The sequence below is a fragment of the Canis lupus genome, chromosome 13 (assembly GCF_011100685.1).
Source record: "Canis lupus familiaris isolate Mischka breed German Shepherd chromosome 13, alternate assembly UU_Cfam_GSD_1.0, whole genome shotgun sequence".
Lineage (NCBI taxonomy): Eukaryota > Metazoa > Chordata > Mammalia > Carnivora > Canidae > Canis > Canis lupus.
In genome coordinates, this window is record NC_049234.1 from 19,108,993 (window position 1) to 19,129,285 (window position 20,293).

The 20,293-nt window shown below is 36.7% G+C and overlaps 1 protein-coding gene across 4 annotated transcripts in view; it reads right to left on the reverse strand.

Moving 5' to 3' along the window:
* Positions 1–3,094: 3,094 nt before the first annotated feature.
* Positions 3,095–20,293, reverse strand: part of TAF2 (TATA-box binding protein associated factor 2) — a 98,425-nt gene continuing 81,226 nt past the window's right edge. For 2 of the 4 annotated variants that reach the window (XM_038555409.1, XM_038555407.1), the window contains 2 exons: positions 19,245–19,476; positions 5,925–6,843 (listed from right to left, as the gene is read on the reverse strand). In XM_038555409.1, the coding sequence (XP_038411337.1) occupies positions 6,792–6,843; positions 19,245–19,476 (284 nt within the window). In that variant the 3' untranslated portion in view covers positions 5,925–6,791. Of the gene's footprint in view, positions 3,253–5,924; positions 6,844–18,040; positions 19,477–20,293 lie in introns of those variants that run through there. The other 2 variants (XM_038555408.1, XM_038555410.1) reach the window with 2 other exon arrangements.

Consider the following 20,293-nt stretch of genomic DNA (forward strand, 5'->3'; position numbering starts at 1 on the left):
TCAGCTGACTTAGAATAAAATTCTCAAAAATGGAATTACTGAAATGTTTCTAAGCAAAAACCACCCTCCAAATAGCAAACCAATGCCTTTAATTTTAAAGAAATCTCAACAAGGATCAAATCATAGGAATATGGGATCCCTGGGTGGCGCAGCGGTTTGGCGCCTGCCTTTGGCCCAGGGCGCGATCCTGGAGACCCGGGATCGAATCCCACATCGGGCTCCCGGTGCATGGAGCCTGCTTCTCCCTCTGTCTGTGTCTCTGCCTCTCTCTCTCTCTCTGTAACTATCATAAATAAATAAAAAAAAAAATTAAAAAAAAAAATAAAAAAAATAAAAAAAATCATAGGAATATACTTTGACAGATAAAGCTTGATTTAAAATTGTGAAATTCATAATGCATTAAAGGATTTTTTTTAAAAAGTTCTGATTCACTTTTGCATAAAAATGGTTTGGGTCAATAAACTTCCAGTAGTTTCTCTCCCTGACATGAAAAGCAAGGTCTGATGCAATCACAGAGCCAAGGCAACCAATTATTCCAACTGGCTGCATTTCAGTGTCAAAAAATAAGTGTGTCTTTTGGGACACAAGTAGATATTAAATCAACTATGAATTTTTCCAGTTTACAAAGAGGAAAACATGAAATTTAAAGCACTGTGAGTGCAAGCATTTGCAGGTACTGTAAGGGACTATTTTGCATTTCCTCAAATCCTTAACATCCATTATCCCCTCTCCCACTCCCCACCTCCTTTTATCATCTAGTATCATTTCCTTATCATCCAATGCAATTTCAATACAGCTTTGCTCCCACCCAATTCCACAGTGCTAGTACAGAAGATATATCACATTTCTGTATGTTTTAGGCTCAATAGTGTAATCATATACATACTGTCTTATACCATTGATTTTTAAATGAGGGAGCAGAAAGGAAGAGAAATAATATATTTATATTGCCTTTTATAGTTGGGTAATTACCATTTCCAGTACTCAACTGTTTTTCCCCAAGGGTTCATATTACCATCTGCAGTCACATACGTTCAGCCTAAAGTAAGGTGGATCTATGGGCAACAAATTCAGTTTTTATCTGGAAATATATGTATTTGGCCTTCATTTATGAAAGATAGCTTTGTAGGACATAAGATTCTTGGTTGCCAGTTTTTTCCTTTTAACACTCCAAATATCTCATTCCACTGCCTTCTTTCCTCCATGGTTTTTGGGAAGTCAGATATTGGTCTTAGCAGGATTCACTTATATATGATGAACCCATATATTCACTTATATTTGCTGCTTTCAAAATTTTCTCTGCCTCTTTTGTCATTTTACTGTGATGTGTCTCTTAGTAGATCTTTTTGTGTTTATCCTGCTTGCAATTCATTGAGTTTCTGAGATGTGTAGATCTATTTTCATCAAATTTGGGATGTTTTCAACTTTTTTTTGGAGGGGAGCACATTACTTTCTACTCCCTTCTGCCTCTCTTTTTTCTTCTAGTACTCCCATTACATGTATATTGGTATGCATAACAGTATTCCACATTTCTTCTAGGTTCTGTTCATTTTTTTTCATTCTGTTTGTTTTCTGTCCTTTGATTTGCAAAGTCTCTATTAATCTAAATTCCACTTCACTGATTCTTCCAAATTTGTTGGTTCCTCTTGTGAATTTTTCATTTCAGTTATACTTCTCCACCCCAAAGTTTCTATTTGGTTATTTTAAAAACAATTTCTCTTTACTGTTATTCTTTGCTGAGATATTGTCATCATGGCTTTCTTTACTTCCTTAAGTATGGTTTATTTCTTTGAACATATTTATAACAGCTGTTTTGAAGTCTTTGTCCACTAAATTTGACAACTAGCCCTTCTTATAGTTTGTTGCCTACTTTATTTCTATGTATGAGTTACACTTCCCTGTTTCTTTCCATGTTTTTTTTTTTTTTTTTTTTTTTCCCTTTAATGGGATATTTTAGGTAATATACAGCAGCAAATCTGGGTAATGATTTCTCTTCTCCCTTTTTGGGCCTTTGCGTGAGCATGCACACCTATTTATTTGTTTAGTCATTTGGATATTCTATTTTAAAGGAAATCTAATTCCTTTCTCCCGCTTCTGACAGTGTGAAGCCTCAGTATACACCCAGTCATCCTGGAATGACAGTGGTTTTAACAGGGATTTTTTTTGACCTTCTAATTTTCTGACTTCTCTGTTTAGTTGTCTGTCTCTTTTGTATCACACTCAGCTGTTAAACTCTATTAATTGCATGGGATTCTTCTCTTCTTTTTGACAAAGTCCTGGGACATAAATTGCTCCTTGGTTTGATCTAATTAAATGTAGGCAGGGATACTTTGCTCCCAGTCTTTGAAACCTTTTTCTCACATGAGGCGGGGGGCTTTTAGAAGCTATGTGTCTTCCTGATTATTTCTAGTAAACTAGTTGGCCTATGGTTTAGCTTGATCCTTAGAACTACCAGCCCCTCTTAATTTCTTTCTACCAAATCTCCATTGTTCTAGAGAATGCCTTTAGGCTTGAACTTCCTCTCACTCTATTTCAAATAAAGTCAGTTCCTTTGGGGGTGAGCTTCAGAGCTCTCTGTTCTTATTGGCTGCATCACACCCTGCTGGGCAAAATCTATGAGCCACTGATCCAGGTGCTGGACAGTAACAGGGGCCTGTTTATCTTGAAGTGATACCTCTGTTTCCTGAGCAAAGACCTAGGGAGATGTAGTAGCCCCTGTTCTTCTCAGTTTGCCTCTCCTGGCATGGAATCTTCAGTGGTGAGGATAATCAGGGACCCATTATCTTCAGACTACCACGCTTAGAGTAAAACCTCCATCCTATGAATGGAGGCTGGATCCATGAGGATGCACTCATCAAGAACTTAGCCTCTGTAACTTGAAGTTGTACATGATTAGAAATGTTGGCCTGTCACTCCTGGTAAAATACTGTATCCTTTGATTGGGAACTTAGGGGAATGGCAGCTCCGTCTTTTTGGCCACACCTGCCTAGAGTGGAGCTTCTCTCAAGCTCAGCTAGCAAGGAGAGATAGGGAGGGAAAGGGTGATGATTCAAGTGCCATTGATTCTCAATTACTTACATATTTAGTATATTTTAGTGAATAAATATTTCTCCATTTGCTGTATACCCTTAGGACAATTTTCAGGACTTTAAATAGTTGTGTTGTTTTTTAAAATCACTTCTACCAGTTGTGGTTGTTTCATTGGAGAATACGTCTGCCAAACTCTTCACATCTTTCCAAAAGTTATAGCTCCTTTAAAAAAATAGAATTCCATAAGGTAACATTATAATGCTAGTTTTTGTTGTGTTTTCATTGTTGACTTTGATTTTTAAGTTGTAATAATAATTGCTCATAAGGTAGAGAGATGTTATTTTCTCTTGATCAAGTCAACTTGACTCCTCTCAAAAAAAAAAAAACTACCTTACATGCAAATCTGAAAACAGTTGCAGGAAAAAGGAAACAAGTGGGAACAACATTTTATAATGTTATGTACCAATGTTTTTTCTTTATAGTTATAAAAGGCAAACACCAAAACTAAAGTGTAGTTATACTTTATAATGGAAATCAAGCATGTAGGTACTAACTACAAAGCTGAGACCCTCACTTTTATTCTGACCCTACTGTATTTTAATGTGGGTAAGTCACTATGAATACACATCTGAATTGCTGCATCTACTCCATAACAATCTTGTTTTCAACATGGCTTCACTAACTGGGACCACTTCTAGTAGGGCACGTGTGAATTAATAAAAAATGTTATTGTTGTAAAAGCTAACATTTGTTGAGTGCATACACCAAACTCTTTAAAAACTGTTTTAAATGTATCATTTCAATTAATTCTAACAACATTACTATGAGGCAGTTTGGATTACCACTATCCCAATCTTACAGATGAAGCAACTAAGGCACAGAGAGGTTAAGTTACTTGCCTGATATCACAATTTATCAATCAGTGGTGAGACTAGATCTGCATCAAGGCAGGCTAGTTTCTAGAACTTTACTGAAACTTTGTACTATAATAATACTTTAAAATTTTTTTCATTCCATTTCCGAAGAGGCATATAGTAACCTCCTCTAAGAGTGGTGTTTAGGAAAATTTCTCTAAGGGAATTATTCATTCACTTACTCAACAAACTCTCTGAGCACCTATTATAGCCATGAATCTGGACTATTCAATTAAGCATGGAAACTAAACACCTACTTTTTAGGATAAAAGTTGAATCCTCTCAGAATGGAAAATAACTTCATGAGAATCTAAACCCAGGAGTCATGCTGTTAAGCAATAGCTGTGATTGTGGGAAAGGTCTTAAGATTTTAATGAGCATGTACTACAAGCCAGGCACCATGTTAAGCTAAAATGCTTTATGTAAGTAATTTCATGTCCTTCCTCCAAAACCCACAAGTAGTTAAGAGCTCAGGCTGTAAGTCAGCCTTGTGGGGTCTGAATTCCAGTTCCATCAGAGACTAACTTTGTAAATCTTATGTATTATTTAACATCTTTGGACCTTAGTTTCCTTATCTGGAGATTGAAGATAATACTACTTCCTGTAGCAGGTAGGAATGTATTCAAGTAAAGAAATATCTGATAATAGTGGCTTAAACAAACCAGGGTTTATTCTTCTACATAACTGAAAACCTGAAAAATGGAGACAGCCTAAGTTAGTTCAGCATTTCCACAAGGTCAGGGCTGGCACCTGGGATGCTTTCAGCCTTTTCTTCAGGGACACAAGGTAGCTGCTGCAATTCGAGACATCATGTCAGTATTTAGGGCAGAAAGAGAAAAGAGAGGGTCAGCCACAAGTGTCCTTTTTGATCAGTAAAACTAAGGCAGAACCAGCAGATTTCTGCTTATGTCTCCATGGCCAGAACTCTGTCATAAATGGGCACTCGAGCTCTAAGTGAAGCTTGAAAAGCAAATATGTAGAAGATACATTTTCACCCGCACAAAATCGGGTTCTACAAGCAAGGGAGGGGTGAACACCTAACAAGTGTCTGCCACACTACTTCATGGGTGGGAGAATTGAGAGAATTTATGCTACAAACTTAACATAATCTGGGGTCCTCATCCAGGGCCAATAGATGTTAGCTATTTTATTTGCCAAGGAAGAGGTTATAAACAGCTTACTTCAAATCATAGTTTCTAACAAGAGAGACAAGATTTAAAGGCAGCCTTGTGGACTCCAAAGCCTACGAGCACTGAGAAATGTATAGAATTGTTGCATCATTATATTTTATGCCTGAAACTAATAGAACACTGATTACTTTTTTAAAAAATTTACTTTATACTTTAATATTTTAAAAAGTCATTAAGGCAACTAGGTAGAGGCATTTAAAGGGTTCTTTTCCTACTGAACAACTTTTCATGCTCTACTTAAGATTCCTGGGTTTTCTTCCTCCATAGATATGCTAAGGTATCCCTCAGGGAGAGCCCCTGCAGTAATTAGTGGAAAAAGAAGTTAAGTAGCCAGTTCTGGTATTAAGTCTTCTGAATCACCAGTCAACTACCTAAGATGCAGCAGAAAGACATCTGCATTTAACAAAAAGCTCTTGTATGTAATAGAAAAATTGCCATGAAGTTCGATTGTTTGATTAAGCATGGAAGCCAAATACTGACCTTTTAGGATAATAGTTGGCTCCTCTCAGAATGGAAAACAACTGCCTGAGAATCAAAACCTGATGTGTAAAGTGTCCCCCCAAAGCAAGATATTCAAAAGATGTTAGAAGTTTTAGCCAGGAAAATAGACATCTCTATTTTTCAGTTATAAAAACTTACCATCACTAATTAAAACCAGGATATTGAAGATGATGCCTCCCCTACTGCATGAAAGAACTTGGTTCCATATTTGCAAGGTGTAAGGAAAACGTGAGGTCTGGTGACCTCATATATAATAACCCTGCACATATAATTACTGTGTACAGAGGTGTCTGGAGAGCAGATTTTTAATCAATGCCAGGAAAAGCCTGTATTACATTAATAGAAAATTTAGAACACATGGTTCCAAGTCTGTTTGCTTAACCATAAAATGAGCAGAGTATTGCTGACTTGACTTCTTCCCATAGGGTGAAAGAGCAAATGATAAGTTTCATGAAGACACAATCTATGTCCACAAAGTATCGATGGTAATGCTTGTTATTCTTGAGGAATTCAAGGACAATCAACTTTGACCTGGCCAAGTAGGAATATGAAACTGACAATCATAGCAACAACCAACCACCCTCACAACAAACCATTTACTACTGCCATCATCATTTCATAAAAGGATGTTTTAAACACCAAGCTATTAGGATGGACATACTCATTATCAGAGTAAAAGGCAGTACTTGACATGGAATGAGTTTTACTAAAGTCTTACTGCTTCTTCCTAATTTTTCTTGTTCAATATGCACAAATGAACATTTAGGTCACAGAGTCTGTCCTGGCATTGTTTTCTCCAAGGGACTTTCTGGACACTGGGTTTCAAGGACAAGAGGGCTCTTGGGTGTAGGATTACAGGCTGGGACCAGGAGTTTCAGGATACAAGTAATTAAAAATCCTTACTAGGAAATTTTTACAATGTTCATCTATAATTAGAGCAGAGAAATTTGGCAAAGCTTCCCCCATGAGCCTCAGGGACTGTCTTAAAGTATCTCAACAGTTTGTTTAGGCTACAGGTTCAAGTACCTTAGATATTCATTTTAACTCTATTACTAGAACCTAGACACCTTGAAGGCAGGGGACATACATCCAACACTATCTACTGACTTGGTGTGAGCTTGATTTTTGTTGAGTCTGTGAAAGTTCTAAAAGCCAGTCATAGCAGCTGATGAACATCACTGTGAGCTGGTCTCAGCGAAAAGTTGGGTCTGTCCAAAGAGATAAGAAAAGAGAAAACGATTTACTATCAACTGAAAATTTTTATGTTCACATACCTAACTACATAACGTCTCATGCATAGGCTGAGCATTGGCAGATATTCTAAAGCTGAAATATAAGTTCTCTCTAGAAAATTCAAATAAAACCAATCACGGCTACCCATATTTAAAAACTGAAATAAGGACTTTATAACCTAGATTTTCTTACACAGGTGACCTTCTCTAGGTATTTACTGTATAATGGTAACTGAATGATCACAGGAGATTGGCAGCAGGCAGGAAACTTTGAGACAGTCTTATCCAGTCTTCTCATTTTTCAAGGAAATTGATCCCAGTGAGGTTGGGTGATTTATTTGAGGCCACCACAAGAGATACTGATTAAGAAATTGGGACATAAAACTGGTTTCCTGTTTTCCAGAACCATGATCTCTCCACAGTATTACTGACTCTCTGGCTGATAAAAACACCTTCTGCTTTCATATTTAATTCAATAGAAACAACCCATGGTTAGTGCCAAGAGTGACTTAAAGTGGCATTAGTTAGTTAAGGGACAATAAGCATCATAAACAGGATAATGATGTGACCTCCGCCCTCAGTGAGTCATAATCAAATGGGAAGGACTTCACACACCCAAGTAACATGTTTTTGGGGTAAAAGTTTATCTTAAGAAATAATAAAGTTCTGAAATTTTTCAACCCACCCAAGTTGCTGAGTTTTTTTCTCTTTCCTACTATATTTTTAATATCTAACATGTGCATGTTACAGACTATCTGGTATAGGCATCTAAATATCCCTGTTGAAAAGAAAGTCCTTTAGTGCTTACTTCTCAATGCTTGAAAGTAGGAATGAAATAACATACTTTATGCAATTCTCCTTTGTATAAAACTCTGCTGCACATCAATCTATACCCTGGCATGCAAACTTGTAACTATAACACCAATCAAATTAAGGATGTCACTTATGTGAATACTCATCAGCGTTATCCTGGTCAATGTTCCAAATACCATCATAGTAAAAGCACTGAAGGATACAAATGAACCTAAAAAAACTATATGAGCACTCCATGAGGTGCTCATGCAATGAGAAAGGAATGAAAGAAGTAAATCTGAATGGTGTGATCTTTGAGGACAGGTACTCTGTCTTGTTGACTATATTATCATAGTCCTAGAACATGAGAAAATAACAGGCATTCAAAAATATTGTATTCATGAGTGAAAGAGAAGGAGGAAGGGAGGGAGAAAGAGATAGAGGTTGTATGACTAGAAACTGAAAAATCCAAATATCCAAGGAAGTATTTTAGTGGACTCTCAGTGTAAGATACAACTTCCGTAGGCAGGAAAAATTCTGTAGAAAAGGGAAAAGTATTCTAGGCAGGAATACTTGGGCCCTTGCTTTCTACAGCCATGTAGGCTGCACACTGTACTACTCTAGAGAGGGCTCTCCACATGGACTCCAGCAACTCCTAGAAGGAGAAAGACCATAAAGTTTATTGCATAGGTGCTGGATGTCTGCTAAATATATTTATAGCTTATCAATTATGATTGGCTTGGCTGACTAAATTCTTTAAGAAGATAATTTGGGTAGAAGTGTTGGTAGAAATAAGAGGCGGTTCTAGAAATGACAAGTCTGGGTTAAAATTTTGACTTCCACTTAGCTGCATAAACTAAATGCAAGCTCACTGAGAGCAAAAATTGTGTCTGTCTTGTTCATGAATTTATCTCGGTGCCTATCACATAGAATGTACTTACAAAATAGTGGATGATAAATTTTAATCATACAAAGCATGTAATAGTTTCCTCATCTGTTAAAAAAAAAGATACAGACACTCATTTCACAGGGTACAATGAGTATGAAACAAGAAAATGCACATTTGGTACGTAGCACAGTGTCAGGCTTAATGAGTAGGAGCTGTGATTAGAAACAATAAGGCTTTGTTTTGTCTTGAATGGGAATTTTCATCTAATTTTAATTAGAGATTTTTAATAATCTTCTCTCTTATACACTGAGAGGTAGTAATGAGAGTCTGGAGTGAACAGTCAGCCCGAGGATTCTCAAGCCGTATAGTACCCACTCCTAGGGGGGCACTGAACATAGCCAGGAATTTGATTGTTCCAATGACGGGGCCTGGTTAGTGTGCTGGGACCAGTGTCAAACGTCTAGTAATACGTGGGACAGTCCTACACAAAATACCCCAACCACCCCATTGTGCTCCTATTGAGAAGCACAGTGTAATCTTGAGAAGTAATGAAGTCTACTCTTTTCCTGCCACCTTTCACTTTAAAACATTACGTATACAACTTTATGAAAAGTATTTGCAAGTAAAATTTGACTTATCCCTATTTTGTTGTCCCACACACATGTAGACAAAAAAGTATCAGGTTACTCTTTACGATTGCATGGAGGTAAAAATTCTCGTGCAATAGTAAATCAAACAGAAAACATGGCACTAAAAGCAGAAAATGTGTTTGCAAAAAGCATTAAGGATTTTTATCTTGTCAAAGAAGCAACCAAGACTTTTCTTCAGAGACTGAAAGAAAGCTATTCAGAAGAACTCTTATTTTCCTGCTTTCATGTATTGTCTCTTTCTGGCCCTGTATTCCACATAGAAAACATCTGTGTCCCGTTAAGATTTTAGTTCCCCTGCTGAGCAACAGTCTTGCCAGTCTCAAGTCTAAGTCTGCTTATTCCTTTGCAAAAAAGGAAGACAGAGGAACAATGATAAAAGAGCAAGGCACTGAAGAAAAGGGATAAAGAGCTTAAAATTGATAAGGCCAAAGATCTAGAACAGGGATTTTCCAAGTAGAGTGCTTGTGTACTCCAAAGAGCATACAAGAGATAGAAAAAAAGACCATTAGAGCCTCTTCTTACATTTATCTATCTACATATTAATGAACATTGAGATCGCCTCCTGAATCCTGTGTCAGACAATATTGTGAGGTATTTCATAGCATCAAGGGATTGGGGGCAGTGGTATCCTCACTCATTCCTCTATCTTGACATATTGCAACTTATATGTGTCCAGTTAAATGGACCTATGGGTTATATTACCTGGTTTTAACTAAACCAAACACCACAAAGTAGACAATGGGCTTTCAAAGATTTCTACAAAACACATTGGACTGAAGACAACATCAATCATGCAAGCATATGCAAAGAGCTGAAAAAGAGCTAAGCCAATGCTTGTTTCACAGCATGAGCTATACCAAAGCCACACTGCAAGATAGAAACATGACGACCAGTTGCCTAAGTCGGTGCTGTCCGACGGGACTGATGATGAAAACATTCTAGAATGGTGCTGTCCAACGCAGTAGTCACCACCCAAATAAAGTTATTAAACTTTTGAAGTGCAGCTTGTGACACTGAGAAAGTAAATTTTTATTATTTAAATTTAAACAGCCACGTGTGGTTAGTAGCTATTATATTGGACAGTGCAAGTCTAAGAAGTAACAAATAGAGCCAAGTTCTTAGGTTTGAATCCAAATGCTGCCACTTACAAGCTGTGTGACCTTTACCTTAACTTTTCCATGCTTCAATTTCTTCATCATAATCATACTGCCTCTGTCATATAGTCGTTAAGATTAAGTTAGATAATGCATAAAAAGTACTTAGAATATTGCACAATACATAGGACATTTTTATTAGCCCCAATCAGATCAGGAAGAAAAAAAGAAATTATTAATTTGAAATACAAGTTGACAAAATGCTTGTTACTAACAAACCTTGAACAAAGTTTATATTGGGTTTTAAAATACTAAATAGTATGAAGGTATCACACATTTCAGGACAATTACAAAAAATTAATTTCATCTTTATCCTTCCTTTATACTTTTATGATGAATATGGTAGCTATTAATCCAACAACTATATAATCACTTTAAATGTGAATGACATTATATATACCACAGAAAAGACAAAGATTGTCAGCAAAAATATAAAAACCACCACCCACGACCAAAGTATGTTATGTATTAATATATACTCATAAATATACACATATTAGATATATGCACTTTTAAAAAAAATAATAGAGTGAGTTTGAGATTATTGGGCAACCCAAGAGAAATGTTTATTCTAGCAAAATTAAAACAAAAAACAGTGCTGGGTATATCAGCATTCAATTACTATGTTTAAGTCATGTAAATAATTAGAGTTAAAATACATATATTTTTTAAGGATCATTGTTTGCCAGGAAACTTTACTCCAAGTCACAATACCCCAGGGCTGTGTGGGTCCCTCAGTTGGTTAAGCATCCAACTCTTGGTTTTCTGCTTAGGTCATGATCTCAGGGTCCTGGGATCAAGACCCAGGTAAGGATCTGTGCTCAGCAGGGAGTCTGCTAGAGACTGTCCTTCTCCTGGTCTCCCTCTGCTCTTCCCCTGCTTGTTCTTTATCTCTAAATAAAATATTTTTTAAAAAGTCACAATACTCCATGATGAACAGGGGAGGTTCTCAATAACTATATTTTGTTTTAAGTGGTAAGTGTATTCTTAAGGTCTGATCATTAAGGGGTTATTAATAAATTCTCTAGAATAATTGGTTGAGAAACCTCTATTTCAGTAATAAAATAGTCCAAATCATATAAACATCAAGGTAACATTAAAAATCACATATATGGAATAGAATTTTCCGAAATGATAGTAGGTGTTTCTTAGTTTTTCATGGAAGTGACAGGAGTTCCAGAGCCAATTAAGTTTGGGAAAATATCGTGTTAAACAGATTTCTTTACTGTAGAACTTCTTGGAACTTGTGAGAGGCCTCTGACAGTTAAGTGAAATTCTAAGAGGGCATGTACAGTTTCTCGATGATCTCCAATCATAAAATCCTCACTTTTTTTACAGCACCCAATTAAAGAAAAAAACATTTCTTTTTGTAAGGCTAGGTCCTCAGTTAGTTCTTCTCTTTTCTAAGAACTTCCTTTGTATGTCTGCTCCTAAGCTTTATAGTAGTCACCCTTTGGGTCTTTATCATTGCTCCCTTTGACCTCTCTCCAAATAGTCCTCCATTAAGTGCATACATCTTTTTTCTAAAATCCTGAGGTGAGGAAAATGAATTTTATCTCCTCAAAAAGTAGTTTATAAGTGATCAAAATACACTCACGGCTTAGAAGGATTATAATTCTATTAGTACATCTTCCTTCTTCACAAATATTCCCACGTGGTCTTCCTCCAGTGTCCCAGTAATGCTGCGCATCACCATAGTTCATTTGTCAAAACTAAGAAACTGACACTGGTGCATTAACGAAAACTCCAGAATGCACTTCAGTTTCACTAGTTTTTTCACTGATGTTCTTCTTCTCTGGCAGGATCCAATCCAGAAAAACTCACTGTGGTGTTGTCATGTCTTCCTTGTCTACTCTGATGGGACAGTCTCTGTCATTTTGTTTTTGATAGATTTAATGGCTTTAAGGAGTAATGGTCAGGAATTTTGTAGTGTCCCTAGATTGAGTTTGTCTAATGTAGACTGGGTAGGCTGGCACTGTGGGGTTTTATACCCACACAGGTGCCCTTCTCATCACATCATACTAATGAGGACATATTAACATGACTTAACCACCAGTGCTGTTTACCATGGTCACTTGGTTAATGGAGTGTCTGTTAAGCTTTCACTGGAAAGTTTCTATCTTCCCCTTCTCATACTCTATTCTTTGGAAGTGAGTCACTAAGTCTAGCTTACACTCAAAGGTAGGGTGTTAGAAGCTGAGAGCTTTGAAAGGACAGTCCTACTTGGGCTGGAGCACATCTGGTATGAAGAAATTTCATTTATTTACAGTAGAAAGTTAGAAGCAGAAGAGATGAGTTTAGGAGAGGAAGATGGGAAAAACAGCTTTCCAGCTATTTACCAGACAAGGATTTCATTTTAAAGATGATACTTTGATCAAACTTTTTAAGGACTTTGTAAGACTTTGGTAATAAGGTAACTTCTCCATTCTCTCCTTGAGAATCACCTCCCAAAAATAAGGAGACAAGAAACAGATATTGTAAACTTCAAAGAAGTTGAAGAAATTTGAAACACATATCCACGACCAATGAGGAAAGGCTGCCAAAGGCAGAGAGAAGCAAGGTGAGATGTTCAGAGATGAAGCCATTCCTGCAGCTCTCAGGCCAATTCAGCAAGAGAAAGAAGTCAGACAAAAACAATAAATTACAAAATTCAATTTACAAACATTAGAAAAGAGGTAATAAAATTATCATCATTTACAGATACTTTTAAGGAAAACCGAAGAAACACATTTAAAATCTTGCAAATAGTGAGAATTTAGTAATATAGTTGTGAAGGCTAATTTTAGGTGTCAACTTGACTGGGCCAAGGGATGCCCAGAAAGCTGGTTAAACATTATTTTTGGGTGTATCTATTAGGGTGTTTAGGGAAGAGATTAACATTTAACTTGGTGGAATAGAGTAAAGCAGATGGCGCTCCCTGCTGTGGATGGGCCTCATTCAAACTGCTGAGGGTGCCTCAACAGAGCAACAGGTATAGGAAGGTTGAATCCCTTCTCTGTCTGATGGAGACACAGGGGACATGGATCTTCTGCCTTTATAGTCTTGGTGCTCAGGATTTCAGACCCAGACTAGAATCTATGCTGTAGGCTCTCTTGGTCTCAGGCCTTTAAGCTACACCACTGGCTTTGCTGGGTTTCTACCATGCAGGCAGCAGACTGTAGAACCTCTTAGCTTTCAAAACTGTCAATATCTTATAACAAATATATAGATATAGATATAGATATAGATATAGATATAGATCTAGATCTATATCTATATATTTCTCGAGAACTCTGATTAATGCAGTACCTAAGCACAAAGTCAGCATAAAATAATAACCTTACAATGAAAAGACATCATTCATAGAATACCAAACAAAAACATAAGCTATAATCAAGTTAAAAATAAATTCTGGGGGGATCCCTGGGTGGCTCAGCAGTTTAGCACCTGCCTTCAGCCCAGGGGGTGATCCTGAAGACCCAGGATCGAGTCCCACATCAGGATGCCTGCATGGAGACTGCTTCTCCCTCTGCCTGTGTCTCTGCTTCTCTCTTTGTGTGTCTCTCACGAATAAAAAATAAAATCTTCAAAAAAAAAAAAAAAGAAATTCTGTACTGATAGTCATATTGATCTCACTAATACAAATAATGAACATCAAGATACTAATTCTCAATGGGGAAAAACTGAGAGCTTTTACCCTAAGATCAGGAACATGACAGGAATGCTGACTCTCACCACTTTTGTTCAACACAGTACTATAAGTCCTAGCCTTAACAATCAGACAACAAAAAGAAATAAAAGGCATTCAAATTGGCAAAGAAGTCAAACTCTCCTTCTTTGCAGTCACATGATACTGTATATAGAAAACCCAAGACTCCACCTCAAAATGCTAGAACTCATAAAGCAATTCAGCAATGTGGCAGGATGCAAAATCAATGCACAGAAATCAGTGCACTGATTTCAGATGCACACTAACAATGAGACTGAAGAAAGAGAAATTAAGGAATCAATCCCATTTATAATTGTACCCAAAACCATAAAATACCTAGTTATAAACCTAACTAAAGAGGTAAAGGATCTATACTCTAAAAACTACAGAACACTTATGAAAGAAATGGAGGAAGACATGAGATGGAAAAACATTACAGGCTTATGGATTGAAATAATAAATATTGTGAAAATATCTGTGCTACCCAGAGCAATTCACACATTAAACGCAATCCCTATTGAAATACCATGGACTTTTTTCACAGAATTGGAACAAATAATCTTAAGATATGTATGGAACCAGAAAAGACCTGGAATAGCAGAGGAATGCTGAAAAAGAAAACCAAAGCTGGAAGCATCACAATGCCTGACCTCAAGCTATATTAAAAAGCTGTGATCATCAAGAGAGTATGGTACTGGCACAAAAACAGATACAAAGATCAATGGAACAGAATAGAGAACCCAGAAATGGACCCTCAACTCTATGGATAACTTATTTTCGACAAAGTAGGAAAGAATATCCAATGGAAAAAGGACAGTCTCTTCAACAAATGATGTTGGGAAAACTGAATAGCCACATGCAGTAGAATGAAAGTGGACCATTCTCTTACACCATATACAAAGATAAACTCAAAATGGTTGAAATATCTAAATGTGAGACAAGAATCCATCAACATCCTAGAGGAGAATACAAGCAACATTTTTGAACTTGGCCACAGCAACTTCTTGCAAGATACATCTATGAAGGCAAAGAAAATAAAAGCAAAAATGAACTATTGGGACTTCATCAAGTTAAAAAGCTTCTGTACAACCAAGGAAATAGTCAACAAAACTAAAAGGCAACCTACAGAATGGGAGAAGATACTTGCAAATGACATAGCAGATAAAGGGCTAGTATCCAAGATCTATAAAGAACTTATCAAACTCAACACCCAAGAAACAAACAATCCAGTCATGAAATGGGCAGAAGACACGAACAGACATTTCTCCAAAGACCTACACATGGCCAAAAAACACATGAAAAAATGTTCCACATCACTTGTCATCAGGGAAATACAAATTAAGACCACAATGAGATACCACTTTACACCAGTTAGAATGGCTAAAATTAACAAAACAGGAAACAACAAATGTGGCAAGGATGCAGAGAAGGGGAATCCTCTTGCACTGTTGGTGGGAATGCAAGCTGGTGCAGCCACTCTGGAAAACAGTATGGATGCTCCTCAAGAAGTTAAAAATAAAGGAGTTACCCAATGACCCAACAATTGCACTACTCGGTATTTACCCCCAGATAGAGATGTAGTGAAACGACAGAATGCCTGCTCCCCAATGTTCAAAGCAGCAATGTCCACAATAGTCAAACTGTGGAAGGAGCCATGATGTCCCTCAACAGATGAATGGATAAAGAAGATGTGGTCTCTATATACAATGGAGTATTACTCAGCTATCAGAAAGGACAAATACCTACCATTTACTTTGATGTGAATGGAACTGGAGGGTATTATGCTGAGTGAAGTAAGTCAATTAGAGAAAGACAATTATCATGTGTGGAATATAAGAAATAGTGAATGGGACTATAAGGGAAAGGAGGGAAAACTGAGTGGGGAAAAATCAGAGAGGAAGACAAACCATGAGAGACTTCTAACTCTGGGAAACAAACAAAGAGAGGTGGGGGGATGGGGTAACTGGGTAATGGGCATTCAGGATGGCACATGATGAGATGAGCACTGGGTGTTACTGTATGCTAGCAAACTGAATTTAAATAAAATATTTTTTAAAATACCAATTCTAAGTTAACTCTTGAGTTAACACACAATCAATACCAACTACAAAAACAATTTCGTGGAGAGCTAAAAACCCTGGTTCTAATATTTGTATAGAAAGATAAACCCTCGGGAATGCCTGGGTGGCTCATTGGTTGAGTGTCTCCTTTGGCTCAGGGCGTGATCCCAGGGTTCAGGATCCAGTCTCACATCGGGGTCCCTGTGAGGAGCCTGTTTCTTCCTCTGCCTGTGTCTCTGCCTCTCTGTGTATCTCATGAATAAATAAAATCTTAAAAAAAAAAAAGAAAAAGAAAAAGAAAAAGAAACACTGAAAAAGGCAAAATTACAGAGATGGAAAACCTTCAGTGGAAGGTAGGGGATGGGTGGTGGAGGGGCAGCCACAGTGAATTTTTCGGTGATGAAACTGGTGGTGGTAGGAGATTCAAGTCCAAGCATTTGTCAAACCCCTAAAAACTGATACAAAGTGAGATTTATTGTATATAAATTAGTAAGTCAACTAGAAAAAGAAAATAACACATAAGAATAGCAAAAAGATGATGAAAAGTAATGTAAGGAGACTTGCTCTACTGTATCAAAATATACCACAGTGCTACCATGATCTAATTGGCATGGTATGGACAGATGAGCGGACAGAGCCATGAGACCAGCCACAAAGTCCAGAAATGGACCCAGAAAATAAAGGAATTTAGTATGCTACACCTGAAATCTAAAGAGAAAAGAGATGGAGTTTTATCCTTTTTTTTTTTTTTTTAACTTTTCATCTCTACATCCAACATGGGGCTCGAACTCACAAGCCCGAGATCAAGAGTTGCATGCTGTAGCAAACAAATCAGCCAGGCACTCCCAAAAGACAGTATTTTAAATACATAGTGTTGGGTAGCATTCTGGAAGGGAAAAAAAAAAAAAGGTTGGATTTCTACCTCCTATTTTCTATCAAAATAAATTCCAGATGGATTCTAGTTGGATAGTAACCTGAAACATAAAACTTTAAAACCAACAGAAAAAAAATGGGAGAATTCCTTTATAGTCACAGAGTAAGACCTTTGTTATTATACACAAAATGTATATACTCTAAAAGATAAACTACACCAAAATTAAACATTGCTACAAATACCGTTTGTTAAAAAAAAATGTCTATACTGTATAGCTGCATGTACAGACTAGCTCTGGAGAGACACACATAATACTGCCAAGAGTGACTGCTTCTGGGGAAAGAGACTGGGAGACTTCCACTAGAACCTGGTGTTGTTTGTGTATAATTACATATTTACATAGTTCAAAAATATGAATAATTCCTGTGTTGTCTGCTCTTACCCATCAGCTTAAATAACTGAAGGCTTGCCATAAAAAAGTTCCTCAGAAAAAACATCCAATATAAATATCCAATTTAGAAATATCTATGTAACACATAGTTCCTAGAACAACACGGGATATAAAAGATGAGCTTAAGTTATATAGGTAGCTATTATTTATCACCATCTTCTTAACAACACTTAATGAGTATTTGGAAATATATCTTTCTATTTTCAAAGTTGGGAATTCTACGTATGGTATCACACTGCAGCACACTGTAACATAAAATATTCCATTTTCCAAAAATAATTTCAGCAGGCCAACACTGAATTAATTGGAATCGAAATAACTGCCATTTAGGCCCTTCAACATCTCATCACATTCCCTTTTGCCCTGAGACTCCAAGTCAGCTGCACTGTTTCACAACTCTTGAACATCCCCCTTGCTTTCTTCCGTATTTTTTTTAAAAACACTGTTTCTTCTTCTGAAAGAACTTTCCCCACCTCTATTGAAATCATTCTTACTATCAAGGCCAGCTCAAATCCCGCCTATCCACAAAGCTTGCAGAGATTTGTGGACAAGTACATTATATACATACACAAAGAGAAAGGTAACAAAGATATAAAAGATACAAAGGCAGAATAGTCAATTTAAAAACTTATTTATTAAACAAGTTAAATGCAACTAAAAGTTTATTTAAAAGTCCAACATTATTGGATCCCTTTGAAACATCTATTCTGGAAGAAATACTTTGTCAAACTAATGATAAGAGAAATGATAAAAATAGAACAGGTATGAAAAACACTTTTAAACAAACAAACAAACAATAAAGCACATGATAAATTCAGAAATAAAAATAAAAACACACAAATTATTTAAATATGAAACCAAAATGTTTCATGTATTTTTAAATGTTTCTGGTGTACTCACATGACGGCTGACTTGTCCGTGTTAGTAAAAAGGTATTGGACTTCGTGTTTTACTGAAATAATTTTAGATTATGAGTGGGGTATGTAAATTGTCTACATCAGCGAACATATTCTATATATGAACATATTCACTTATACTTAATGAAAAAAAAGAATTTATAATTTGAACATCTTGATTTGAGAACTGTGGATTTGAGAGTCCTATTAAATTCCAACATCATAATCACCAAATGTACTATCAAAAATGCTATTTCAAAAACATTTTTTTTTAAAAGAGCTGCTTCTGAAAATTTCAGTATTTTAGGGCAAAAGAAAATAACCATGTATTCTTGTTCACAACTCCTGATGTTTAGCCTCTATGGTTAAAACAAAAAAAAAATACCATGTAATAAAGATTCCTATAGAAAAGCCTAGGTCTTTCTCGGTGGTTCCAAATAGTGTTATACAACATTTCACCGGAATAATGGTTTCACCACTGCTCTGGCAGTAGCTTGTTTAAAACATAACTTTGCCCTGTAACATCCATCGAAGACTACAACATAATTGAAATTGGCAGTACACATGAAGACCATGATGTGAATGGGAACTGCTTGTGGCATGAGGGCCTCTGTGAAGCTGTGTGTGTGTGCGCGCGCGTGCACCTGCACGCACGCGCTCTGAGGAGAAAACAGGATGAAATGGTTTATCCAGAACTATAAAACATTTTTCTAACTAGATCTCAATTGCATAAATAACATAAATCAAGTGTTTAGAACTTCCATGGATTCTGAATTTCTATGAGAAAGGCAACTATTTTTTTTTGTCTGTTTTCTTTTATCATTCTTTACAGAGGACAAGCTTTAGCTGTACTCTCCTGGACACTGAGGGAAAGGTCTCGTTTGTCCCCTCCTCAGTCAGAAAGAGAAGGGGAGTGAACAGACCTGCCACTGGCGGGGCTGGAGAAGCTGAAGGGCTCTTTGTCCTTCTCTTTACCATCGTGCTTGTGCTTATGCTTGTGCTTATGTTTGTGCTTCTTCTTCTTTTTCTTGTGCTCGTGGTGATGGTGGTGATGGTGGTCACTGTGTTTGGAGGACACGGGCTCCTTTGTAAACACTGATAGTGGAGCTGCAGCAACTGGATGCATACTCATCTCCAATGGTGACTGTTCTTTACCTTCAAGATTAAAAACACCCAAATGAAATCCTGCTGATAACAAGGTCAGTGAGATGAACATAAGAGGGAGCTGGTGACAGCACAGGGGAGGGACCCTAAGGGTTTAACACCTCCAAGAGCATAACACGGAATGGGAAAAGGATCTGAATAAGACATTCCATTAATCACACACAGTAAGTGCTCAGCACTGTGGCCAGAAAACTGAATACTTCAATTCCTCAGTTTATACCAATTATGATATATACCAGTATGTTATGAAGCCATCTTTTATAAGTTAAAATTTATGTTTAAAAGTATTATGAAATGACAAGAATGATTACACGTGTGTGTTATAAGACCTACATTTGTCCTTCAACTGTAGCTCCTTCAACTTTAGTTCGATTCTAAGGTACTGGGCAGGAAAATGGCAGTTTATTTTTGTCACCCAAAGAACCACTTAAAAAGACATAAACATGCTATGCTAGTTACTGATAATCATATCTCAGCAAAATTCACATTCTATAGTCCCTTAAGGTACTTTCTGGAAATAGATAGGCAAAAGTGAACTCTAAGTAGATTCAGTTTACATAGCTTAAGAAATCAGAAAAGGCAGTGAGTCTATAAACAGAATATCTCCACTTAAAGGCAAAAGTAGTGTCACTTAAGAAAAAAAGATGAGAAATAAGAAACCTGTGCTTTTGACTAGATTGTGCTGTTAGCCTTCGGCATACATTTTCTTTCTCTTTATCTCATCTAAAAAAAAAAAAATCAAACGTTTTGGAAAGTTCTTTCCATTTCACATTCTATCGGTCTAGGAATCTACAACAGAAGTTCTTTC